Source organism: Microtus pennsylvanicus, chromosome 2 (genome assembly GCF_037038515.1).
Source record: "Microtus pennsylvanicus isolate mMicPen1 chromosome 2, mMicPen1.hap1, whole genome shotgun sequence".
Lineage (NCBI taxonomy): Eukaryota > Metazoa > Chordata > Mammalia > Rodentia > Cricetidae > Microtus > Microtus pennsylvanicus.
In genome coordinates, this window is record NC_134580.1 from 8,019,833 (window position 1) to 8,031,930 (window position 12,098).

General features: G+C 50.2%; 1 protein-coding gene across 1 annotated transcript; it reads right to left on the bottom strand.

The window, feature by feature from the left end:
• Positions 1–353: 353 nt before the first annotated feature.
• On the bottom strand, positions 354–11,359 carry Kdelr3 (KDEL endoplasmic reticulum protein retention receptor 3). Its single transcript, XM_075959887.1, has 5 exons — positions 11,123–11,359; positions 5,948–6,048; positions 2,163–2,321; positions 1,287–1,539; positions 354–529 (listed from the first exon to the last, which is right to left on the bottom strand). Exons 1-5 carry the CDS (start codon positions 11,211–11,213, stop codon positions 489–491), a joined length of 645 nt encoding a protein of 214 aa, XP_075816002.1. The 5' UTR covers positions 11,214–11,359; the 3' UTR covers positions 354–488.
• Positions 11,360–12,098: the final 739 nt, after the last annotated feature.

Sequence of the window (12,098 nt, forward strand, 5' to 3'; positions counted from 1 at the left end):
AACTTAGAAAATATTGGGAGATTGAGTGACTAAGCACCCTAATTAGCACCTCAAACTGGGAGGGAGGGGAGAGTGGGGTTGATGGTAGGTCTTGGCACAAGAATCTGAATCACAGTTGGATGGTCACGGTATCCACGTAGGCAATTGAGATGAGTCTAAGCTGCAGTGTGGAAGCCAGTTGAGTGACAACACATGCATACACCCAGGGTCTTGTTCCACACTGACCTCGGAAGGATCTTTGAATGTATCTGCCTGTTCCTTGACATGAGCCTTCCTCTAGTCAAAGGAGCAATATTTGGTCGTTCGTGGAGGGGGGTATCTTAACTGCTCCTTAATTCACTCGTCATTGTGAGGCCTCATTACATCCGTGGTGATGGTGAGATGGGAAGTTCGGCCAGTGCTTTGCTCAAATTCACACCAATTGTTTGTCATCAAGGAGAACAGTCCAAGTAGTTTGCTTTGGATGCCTTACAGGGTGGCCCATCTCTTCAGACTGGCATAGGTAGGCTTAACTTCTTTCCTTTAAGGACTAGAAGAAAAGGAAGATGAAGTTATAGATCATGCTATACTTAGAAAAGTATTGTTTCATCCCCCTCCTTTTGTGAGTTTCATTAGCCTGTCTATATTACACCATGCCTCTTAAAAGTTGTTTGCGGATCAGGTTACCACAAGTTTCCATTTCAGGTTATCCATGGGCTCTATGCCCCTTTGGCTCAATTTTGGCTACTGTGCTCCTTCCTTACATAGTTGTACATTTTAGCAATTGGCTTCAATTCATCGCTCCACTCACATAAACTATCTCGTCACTGTCACGACCCTCCTTGCATGGCAATTACTGGGTTGATTGAAGTGACTTTTTATTTTTTCGAGACAGAGTTTTTCTGTGGCTTTGGAGCCTGTCCTGGAACTAGCTCTGTAGACCAGGCTGGTCTCGAACTCACAGAGATCCGCCTGCCTCTGCCTCCCGAGTGCTGGGATTAAAGGCGTGTGCCACCATAGCCATTACAGATGCTCTGGTGATGTACTAGCAAACCTCCTCAGCCCTGTGTGAATTTAGTTGGTTTGCGTTTCAAGGTTTAGAACTTTCCAAGGCCCACTTTGGAGCTTATGCATGAGATATTTCCTAACCAGGTTTGTCAAAAGTCCCCAGTTCTCATCTGTACACAAGTATGGTTCCCATTGGTCTGTGCCTCTCCCATCCAAATAAGCTCCGGAAGGGATGAGCCTTGGCCCTGACTCATCAGCTGGAATACCATAGAGTGTATAATGACAGCACCAGTCCCTACCTCTGGTCACATACAAGTAGAAGAAGTCACAGTAAAAGATGGTTTGTACTACTCCAGACACCACGGAGATCTGATCATAGAAATTCTCTGTCTGGTACCGCCAGATCCAGTTGGCTAGATAGAGTGCCCGATACAGTCCCAGGAAGAACAGGTAGTGAGTGGTGATGGTCTCCGCCTCTCCAGTCTTGCTGATCATGAAGAGCTGCGGCAGGATGGCCACTGACTCCAAATAGATGGAGAAGGTCCAGAGGACCTGTCAGAGAAGCAGAGGGCTGTGAGGGTCCTTGCTTTGGAGGACCCATGTGTAGTGAACTATGCTGGAGAGAACAGTTTGTCATACAATCACTTGTTCAGGGTCCCAGTGTAACCTAGGTAGGCTTTGAGTTAACTGCCTCCCAAGGAAGGGCTGGAGTGACAGCCATGCTTCACCACACCAAGTTTAGGAACTCATTTGTGGCTTTTTGGTGTTGGGGATAGAACTCAAGGCCGGATGCATACTGGGCAAGCACTCTACCCATAGTGTCTCCAGCCTGAACTTTAGTAGCTGTACGTTTCCATTGCCTCCTATGGAAATACAAACTCAGGTGTGTAAGGTCTGTTTTACCACAGCGCAAATGTCCACAAAACATAGTTTTAATAGACTGCACAGTTGATAAGTAACAATTTAGGCCACAGTGTGTAAGCATAGGACCTCCAGAGATGCTTGTCTCTCGAAGCTCAGGCCTGCTGAGTTATAGGCAGCCTGGACTGCAACAGAAGCAGGGTTACCACCAGCTTACCGTGGAACCTCTGACTCAGCCGATGTGCCCCTTGCCTGGGGATGGGGGTGAGTGGTGTAGGCAGGCCCAGACGGCTGGGCCTTGGGGTCAGACTCACCTCCATTGGTGCATTACTGTAGTTCACCAGAAAGGAAAGGCCGATCACTGGGACCAGGAGGAACTCCAGCCGGAACGTGTCATTCTCCATGTCAAATGTTTTCCGGAACTTCCAATAGATCATGTACACAGTGACATAGGCACAGAGGAGGAAAACAACCTAGGGAGACATGGACATCATTTCTTAATGGTCATAATAAGCTATGATCTCTGTAACCCAGAGGGCCAATATGCTATGGTCCCTCAACGTGTGTGTGAGAGGTGTGTGTGTGTGTGTGTGTGAGAGAGAGAGAGGGGGGGGGGTTCTGGGGCCCCTGGCCTTGTGAGCTGGAGGATTGCATTAGTCACAACGGCTTCTCTGATGCCATCCCCAGGATCTCTTCTGTAGGTCTCGACATTTGCGTTTCTAACAACTTCTGGTGGTGCTACTGTGCTCACTGGCACTAGATTACACTGGCACAGAGAATGCAATCACTTAAACGTCACTAGAATGGCATGCTGTCACCACAACCTGTAGCATGGGATCAGATCACATGCTCTGTGAAGACGTGTGAGTCCATCTGCCCTACAAGAGGATTCATGGACAGGCCTCTCCTCTGAATGCTCCAACTAAGATTAGTGAGGGAGGGAAAATGATGGCCATCTCTCCATTACATTCCAGACTAGACGCTTCATCCTGCCACACAAGGCTGGGTCTGCAGAGGAATGAACTAAGCGGACAATGATTCTAAGTACAGGGTAAGAACCCAGACCCAGATTCACACAGTTCAAATGCTTCACAGGTGACAACACCCCCCTACTAGTGATGAGCCCAAAGGATGTCCCTGAGTCAGAGGATTCCCTTTGGTGTGCCAGAACATCTCTTGGAATCTTCACAGTCACCCTGCAAGATAGAGATAAGACATTCCCACCCCACCCGTGAGCAGGCAGAACTAGGGCTTCAGATGACGCACTCAACCAAAATGGGATTTCCAGAGTAGGTAGGAATCCCGGGGTAGAATTCTCAGGCTTTGGGTTTTTTGTTTTGTTTGTTTGTTTGAGACAGGGTTTCTTTGTGTAACAGCTCTGGCTATCCTGGAACTTGCTTTGTAGACCAGGCTGGCCTAGAACTCATAGAAATCTGCCTGCCTCTGACCCAGAGTGCTGGGATTAAAAGTGTGCACCACCACACCCAGCTATTCGTTTTGTCTTTTGAAAGTCGTGTGTGTGTGTGTGTGTGTGTGTGTGTGTCTGTCTGTCTGTGTGTTGGCACAAATACATGCTGAGGTGTGCATATAGATGTCAAAGGATAATATGCGGTAATTAGTTCTCTCCTTCTACCATATGGGTTCTGGGGATCCAGCTCAGATCATCAGACTTAATGGCAGGCATCTTTATTCATTGCACCTTCTTACACTCGGACTAGTCTAGAACTCACCATCCTCCATCTCAGTCACTTGAGATTCTATTTAAAAAGTTTCTCCAGCTGGGTGGCGGTATCACACACCTTTAATCCCAGCACTTGGTAGGCAGAGACAGGTGATCTCTGTGAGTTCGAGGCCAGCCTGGTCTACAGACACACAAAGATCTCTGTGCCAGCCGGTGGTAGCACATGCCTTTAATCAGGAGGCAGGCAGATCTCTGTAAGTTCAAGGACAGCCTGATCTACAGAGTGAATTCCAGGACAGTCAAGGCTATGTAGAGAGATCCTGTCTCAAAAAATGAAGTCAGCCTGCTTCAGCCCCCTATAACTCATTTTGTTGAAGTTGCTGGTTTTTTATTTTTTGTTCAAGGCCAGCCTTTATTATGTGGTAAGATCCTCTTTCCAAACCAAGAACAGGAGGCTGGAGAGAGGCTGTGAGCACTTCCTGCTCTTGCAGAGAACCCAAGTGTGGCTCCCAGCTAGCTCACAATGGGCTTGAACTCCAGTTTCAGGGAATGCAACGCCTTCTAGCCTCTGTACCCTGCATATATGTGGTGCACATACATACAGGCAAACAGGCATACATAGAAAATACAAGTAAATCTTTAAAAACTAAACAAGCTGGGCTGTGCTGGCGCTCACCTTTAATTACAGCACTGGGAAGGCAACAGCGGGTGGATCTCTGTGAGTTCGAGGCCAGCCTGGTCTACAGAGCTCGTTACACAGAGAAACCCTGTCTCAAAAAACAAAAAAAAAAAAAAATGAAAAATAAACCAACCTAAATCAAGCCAGGCACGGTGGTCTGCTCCTGTGATTGCAGCACTTAGAAGGCTGGTGGATTTCTGTGAGTTCCAGGCCCCCAAGGCTACACAGTAAGACCATCTTATTAAAAAAACAAAAAACTTACCTAGCTGTCAGATACCTTCCTGGGCCACCAATCCCCATCTGCCTTAGGAGCCACAGTACACACTTTGTTTTGTAACTATGTAACTGAGGATAGGTGTGCGCATGACTAGTCAGCCACACAAGCCTACTGACCAACTGCCAAATAAAAAGGTGAGGCCCTTTGTTTACAACTAGGAATTTCAAGATGGCAACTGCAGAGGCTAAGCAGGTGTGCGCTGCTGAACAGCTGTCTAGTTTGCATACCACGAGTCCTGGCCACACTAAGGACGACAGAGCAAGGAGTTAAAAAGGAGCCTAGGAATCCGTGGGGCTGCCAAGCCCGCCACGGATGCTCACATCCAGATGTTAGGTAATAGGAGCGGTACAACTCTAGCTTTGCCCAAGTCACCCACACTGTTGCCTGCGAGCAGCTGCAGCCCACTTGGCTGACTAGCAATCTGTTCTTACCTCTGATGTATGTGCCTCAGAGCCAGGAGGGCTGGTGAGAATCTTCAATCCCAAAGCACCCAACACTCCATGGCAAAGAGATGAGGCATGGCAGAGGAAGTGAGAAAATGGCCTCACTTGCAAACCACAGCACCGTGGAAGCCTCTGGTCCCTGTAACTGACTTGAGCCCTTGGCACTCCTTGCCCAGTACCCCCCTGGCCCCTCTCCCTACAGCAATCCCACGGGGTTCCCACTGCCTCAGCCTCATAACGCTTCTCCGAAGAGGCCAGCTTGTTCCTGCCTCTAGGGGCCTTTGCCCTGGCTATTGTTTTGTTGGGTGCTAGTCCTCTAATCTCAAGGTTAATCACCTCGGTTTACTCCTTAGCTCCTGTGCACACTCTCTGAGGTAGCTACCCAGCCATCCTCTATCAGATAACTCTTCACAACTTTTTAAAAAGAAAACATCAATTAATGTAAGATTTTAATACTTTGCTTAGCCCCATCCATAACCAGTGTTCTCATTTGCCTATGGCGTTCCCCTCAGGATCCATGAGCCTTGAATGTCCCCAAGAGTCTGGCACAGAAGAGGCAGAACACGCTTGTGGCCAAATCAAGTCACCAAATGTCCAGAATCCAATAAACAAATGTCTGCTTTATTTGTTTAACCATTCTGTGTTACGGCTAGTTTTAGGGAATGTGTGTGTGTGTGGGGGGGGGATCTTTTGAGACACTGTCTAGCCTGTGTAGCCCTGGAACAAGGTATGTAGACCAGGCTGGCCTTGAACTTGCAGCAAACCCTCCTGCCTCCTTGCTTCCCCAGTGCTGATATTACAAGAGTGTGTCATGATAACATGCCTCACATTTAAATTTGCGACCTCGATGACCTTCACAGTCACCCCTCTGAGCTAAGTGCAAGGACCACCTTGGCCCTGAGGAGACAGTACTGAGAGAGCCATCCCTGAAAGGCCCTGGGCAGCAAGGCAGGTGCGATGGCTTCAGCCCTGGCCTGAAACTTCCCAGCGCTCCCGCAACCCAGCGTGTGCGCTCTCACCTTCATCACTGTGTTGTAGACGGAGATGAAGTTGGAGAAGAGGTCCAGGTACCTGGTGGTGAAAACCAGAGCGAACAGGATCTGGCTCTTCCCAGAGATGCCTGTGCAGGGCGAGCAAGAGACAGTGAGAAGACAGCATCAGGGTGGTGGCCCAGGCGCCAGGTACGGCTGTCCCTGCCCAGCTCTAAGTCACTGGAGTCCCTGTGCCTCTGTTGAGCTGTGCTCTGTCTCCAAATAAAGATTCGAACACTACGTTCCCAGTCACCCTGCGTGCGCCACCTTAGTGCTTCTCAGTGGAGGACGCGGGCGTAGTGTGAGTCGCCTGGGTGGGGGTGTTGAGGCTGTTCTGTGTGCCACCCCCAGAGCTCCAGTGACAACCCCAGAGCTCCATCCTGGGAGAACAAGGCACTGACTCCAGGTGCTGATTCACCAGGGAGACAAGCAGGCAGATGAAGGCGCGGGCCGGCAGCACTCTCTTTTCCAAAATGCACAAATTTGTAAAGCCCTTTTCCTACTCACAAAGGTTATGCCTATTTTTACTCATTATAATACGAAAATGAGGGGTGCGACTCAGTGACGGAGCCCTTGCCAAGCATGTGCAAGGCCCTGGGTTCAGTCCCAACACTGCAGTTAGTAAATAATCAACACTAAATGGTACGTGCAAAAGTAAGGAAGCCCTAGAGCACGGACCGCGGCTCACTGTGTGCGCTTGCGCATGACCTAGGTGCATGGAGTCACAGACCCTGGGCCGCGGCTCACTGTCTGTGTCTGCGCATGAACCAGATGCAGGGAATCACGGACCTCGGGCCACGGCTCACTGTGTGTGCCTGAGTGCCTGCGCATGACCCAGGTGCATGGAGTCGTCACAAACGATGTCTTATTCTCCACTCTTGTTTCTTTTTTCTTTCCCTCTTTTGAGACGGGGTCTTGCTGTATGGTCCTGACTGGCCTGGAGCTTGCTGTCTAGAATAGGCTGGCTTGCAGGTGTGGTGGCGCTTGCCTTTAACCCCTTTTGAGTTCAAGGTCAGCCAGGGCTACGTGGCTGAAACCACATCTCGAAATTAATTAATTAATTAGTCAAAAAAGAAAAGGCTGGCTTCAAGCTTTTAGCACCTCTCCCTGCCTCTGCTCTTCAGTGCTGCAGCTACAGGCGTGTACCCCCACCATGCCCAGCTCCACGGTCTGTCTGTCTGCCTTTTTAAAAAGGAATTATTTGCCAGGTGGTGGTGGTGCACTCCTTTAATCCCAGTACTCAGGAGGCAGGGCAGGTGGATCTCTGTGAGTTCAAGGCCAGCCTGGTCTACAAGAGCTAGTTCCAGGACAGGCTCCAAAAAGCTACAGAGAAACCCTGTCTCGAAAAATGAAGAAGAAGAAGAAGAAGAAGAGGAGGAGGAGGAGGAGGAGGAGGAGGAGGAGGAGGAGGAGGAGGAGGAGAAGAAGAAGAAGAAGAAGAAGAAGAAGAAGAAGAAGAAGAAGAAGAAGAAGAAGAAGAATGGGGTTCAGCTCCCAGCCCTCCACAAAGTGGCTCACAACTGCCTATAACTCTAGGCAGGAGATCTGTTGCCCTCTTCTGACCTCCACTGTCAATGCAAGCACGTGGTACATATACATAGACTCAGGTACACACATATACAATAAAAAGAACAAATAAATATAATAAAATACTATTTCTTTTGCACACACACTCACACACAACACTAGGGACCCTCCACATCTGAACCCTCCTCTCCTCTCAGTTTTGGCCTGTACATTCGTTCACCTGTCTCCTCCATTTTTTCAGGACAATCCCACGAGGACCCCAAAGTCAGCTTAACACAAAGCTCTCTCCACCCCTTCTTGGTAAACAGCCCTCCAACCCTTAGCTCTCAAGCCCCAGAACTCACAGCGACCCTTGGGCCTCCCTCCCTTCCTCTCCTCTCCAGCCCCCTCTCTCACATCCCTTCAGCATCCCTTAGCCTACTCCCCTTTGCTCTGCAGCTCTGACAGCCAGCTATGTCACTTCAGGGCCTCGTGGATTGGTCTCTTAGAATCTTTCATTGCTGGCCACTAGTCCTCCATTTCCAGTCTCCATCCAGAAACCCAAGAACTACTGTATGTATGTATGTATGTATGTATGTATGTATTTGGATTTTCCGAGACACGGTTTCTCTGTGTAACAGTCCTAGCTTACTCGCTCTGTAGACCAGGTTGGCCTGGAACTCCCAGAGATCTGCCAACCTCTGTCTCCCGAGTGCTGAGATTAAAGGTGTGCACCACCTCCGCCTGGCTTCAAGGGTTATTTTAAAATAAATTTCTGCTTAAAGTGTGTAACTGGCTTCCAAATGTCCTTAAAAGAAACAAAACATTATCCCAGTTGCAGCCTGGGCCACTCTCTGCCCTGGCTCTTGTCACGGTCAGTCCAGTCTATCAATATATCTAGATTATATTGCAAGTGAGCAGAATGTCTGGGCAGTGTGACCCACGTAGTGTCTTTTCTTTCCTATGTCCACACCGCCTACCTAACGCTTCTGGTGGGGCTGACAGTCCTGGGACAGAGTCACCTTCTGTTTGTTTTGTTTTTCAAGACAGGGTTTCTCTGTGCAGTCATGGCTGTCCTGGAACTTGCTCTATAGACCAGGCTGTCCTTAAACTCACAGAGATCTGCCTACTTCTGAATGCTGGGATTAAAGGAGTCTGTCACCACCACCCAGCCATGGTGACATTTTCTTTTATGTTTTTTATTATTTTATTTTCTGGGTTTTTTTTACATATTTTATTGATATTTATTGAGCTCTGCATTTTTCTCTGCTCCCCTCCCTGCCTCTCCCCTCCCCCCTTCAACCCTCCCCCAAGGTCCCCATGCTCCCAAATTACTCAGAGAAATGCAAAGCAAAACAACTCTGAGATTCCATCTTACACCTGTAAGAATGGCCAAGATCAAAAACACTGATGACAACTTATGCTGGAGAGGTTGTGGGAGAAAAGGGAACACTTCTGCATTGCTGGTGGGTATGCAAGCTGGTACAACCCTTTTGTACCACATGTAAATGTGATTTCTCAGAAAATTAGGAAACAACCTTCCTCAAGACCCAGTAATACTACTTTTGGGTATATATCCAAAGGATGCTCGATCGTGCCACAAGGACACATGCTCAACTATGTTCATAGCAGCTTTGTTTGTCATAGGCAGAACCTGGAAACAACCTAAATGTTCTTTAACCGAAGAATGGATAAGAAAAATGTGGAACATTTACACAATGGAGCACTACACAGTAGAAAAAAATAACAACAGCTTGAAATGGATGGAGCTAGAAAACATCATTTTGAGTGAGGTAACCCAGACCCAGAAAGACAAATATCATACATATTCACTCATAAGTGGTTTTTAAACATAAAGCAAAGAAAACCAGCCTACAAATCTCAATCCCAGAGAACCTAGATAACAATGAAGACCCTAAGAGAGGCATACATGAATCTAACCTACATGGGAAGTAGAAAAAGACAAGAGTTACTGAGTAAATTGGGAGCATGGGGACCACTAGAGAGGGTTGAAAGGGAGAGGAGAGGTAGGGAGGGGAGCAGGAAAAAAAGCGTAGAGCTCAATAAAATCAATTAAAAAATAAAATTATTTTAAAAACCTAAAAACAAAAAACCCAAAACAAAACAACAAAAACACTGATTACCACAAACACCATCCCCATCCAGAGCCCAGAAGAAAAAGGGACACTGTGAGTCTGAGCCTGTCTCTAAAGGGTTAACCAGTCAGAGCAGCCTCCTGTCCCTCTGACTGATGGGAAAACAGAGACCCCAGGTTACACAAGAGACCCCAGACTACATAACACAGCAAGACAGTGGCCAGTGTCTCCAGCACTCCGGCCTGGCACCAGCTGCCATTTTTCTTTTGCCCACAGCACTTACTAAGGTTAAGGAGCCACACCACTTACTGACTTGACCTCACTGGTCCTTTTTGCTGGTCTTGCAGTAGGCCAGCAACCCACGGCAGGGCAGTGGGGTTTCAGGGCACAGTGCTCAGGAGGGTAGCAGCCCCCACCCCTCTTCCTGCCCCTGGCATTCTCTGAAGCACGGCACAGGTCCAAGTGGACTTCCCTTTTGGGCCTCCAGTCCCCAGGTGCCCTGAGCCAGATCCTGAAGGACTATGAATGACACTCGGGAGACGCCAAACCCCAGAACTTCCAGTTCAGTGCAGAGCCACTGGACCCCAAATGTGGCCAAATCCTTAGCAGCCCAGTCCCTCTCCTATCCAGTCTCCTTGGTGACATCTAGAACGCTTTCAACCCCCATCCCCCGCTTCTGGAGAGACCTGCTGCTCCTCTCGCTCTGCTTCAAAACCTTTCCTGGCTTTCTCAGTCTTGGATCCCAAGCATAATTGGTAAAGCCGTTCACCTCCGGACCACCCTACCTTCTGGATCTTCTCCCCACCCCCGACCCCCGTGTGTATCCTTCCCAGGATCCGCCCTATGCCCTGTGGCTTCTATGTATTTGCACTAGCGTTCTCAACTCTGTTCTCTGCTTCTGGGCACACACCCTGCCCATCCCCTTCCTCCACGTAGCGCTCAGCTGTTCTCTGCTTCCCCAGCTCTGGTGGAGTCTGAGCTCACCCCAAAGCCCCTGTCTGCATTCCTAATACATGCAGGGGCTCTAAGGACAAAGAAGGCTGAAAGATAGAGGGCAGCTTTTCACTGCACAAGTGGGACTGCAATCATCAACCAGCCTGGAAACTTCTCCCAACCCCAGTAAGGCAGCAAGGCAGCCAGACCTCTGACCCCTCCAATAGCTCCCATCTCCACTCAGGGCCAGCTCCACACCCCCGCGCCAGGCTGGTGTCACTAACATGCAGGAAACGGAAGGTCCTTCTTGGGGAGTCAAAGGCAAAGGAAAGACACCACCACTAGGGCACTTTCTAAATATACGCTCTTCTCTCCTAGTGAGGGGGAGGGTCTGCTCCCCTCCCCCCAGTCTTTGTCCAGTACCGGTGACATTGCCACCTTGGGGTGAAGGATGGGGCGAGGAAGGTGCGGTAGTAGTATCCGTGGAAGCGAAAGTCACGCTCTCACATAATCCCCCGGATCCTCTGATGTGGAACAACTTCACCAAAGTTTTTGGATGCGCGCGCGGTTCACTCAGAGCCCGAGTTCCCACTCTGGTCCCGTCCCGCCCCGCCCGGGCGCCGCTCACCGGCGCAGCTCTTGGACCTCCAGATCTTGACCAGGAGCAGGAACATGGCAAGGAGGTGGCTCAGGTCTCCGAGGATTCGAAACACGTTCATGGTCCCGCCCGCCGCTTCCCGCGCCGCGTCGCGCGGGGAACTTCCAGGGAACTTTTCGGAGCGCCGGGCGCTGCCACGTCCCCGTCCCCGCGCCTCGCGGTGTCCCAGGCCGGTGCCGCGCCTCCCCGCGCGCGCTCCCGCCGCGCACTCTCAGCCACACGGTGACGTGGCGGGGCGGCCAGGAGCCGGAGAGGAGTCAGGAAGCGGAGCTTCCCACGTCCCCACGCCGATGGGCGGGACGGTTCGCACAGCGGCTGCTGGCCTACGCCCTCTCTGGATCTGCATTCGCACCCAGGGGTCCCGCTCATCCCCAGAAGGCACAGTCATAGGCAGGCACTTGGCTAAAAACTGAGTCCCGACTGCCAAAGCTCTGCTGGGGCCTGGGAGGTGGAAACAGGCTCTGGGCCGACCCCTGTCAACCTCCTGGGTTGGAACTCATGAGAACTCATGAGAAGTGGGGCCCCTCTCACCTGTTAATCTGGATAGCTCGGGGCTAACATTGTTGATGGTTTGGGGTGTGGAGACATGCTGTCCCGGGCTCCCTTCTTTGGGTCACAGTATTGACCTTACACTAGAGCTGCTGAGAGTGTGAAAGAAGCTAAGTGTGTCGCTGGATCCCACGCCTTCATTTCTTTTCCCCTCTTCTTCATGTGAGAAGACGCTAGGAAACACTTCGCTGACCAGGAAAAACTCCAAATGTCAGAGAGGCGGGCAGGGCAGGATAGAGTGGGAAGAACCATCGATGGGCTTGAGGCCTCCCACTATGTGGGTTCTTGAGCAGGGCAGCCACCCTCTAAACCTGTGGACAGGGGACAGATGAACCAAGGGCCTGACTGTCTTCTCCTTGGTCCCTGCACCCTTCTCACTTACCGAAGCTCCACATCT

Excerpts from the sequence above, each read along its gene's own strand:
- Kdelr3 (XM_075959887.1), bottom strand. The coding sequence starts at position 11,213 with ATGAACGTGTTTCGAATCCTCGGAGACCTGAGCCACCTCCTTGCCATG. Across the intron at positions 2,322-5,947 it reads TCTACAACACAGTGATGAAG|GTTGTTTTCCTCCTCTGTGC; the intron begins GTGAGAGCGCAC and ends ATGTCTCCCTAG. Across the intron at positions 530-1,286 it reads CTACTTGTATGTGACCAGAG|TCCTTAAAGGAAAGAAGTTA; the intron begins GTAGGGACTGGT and ends CTTTTCTTCTAG.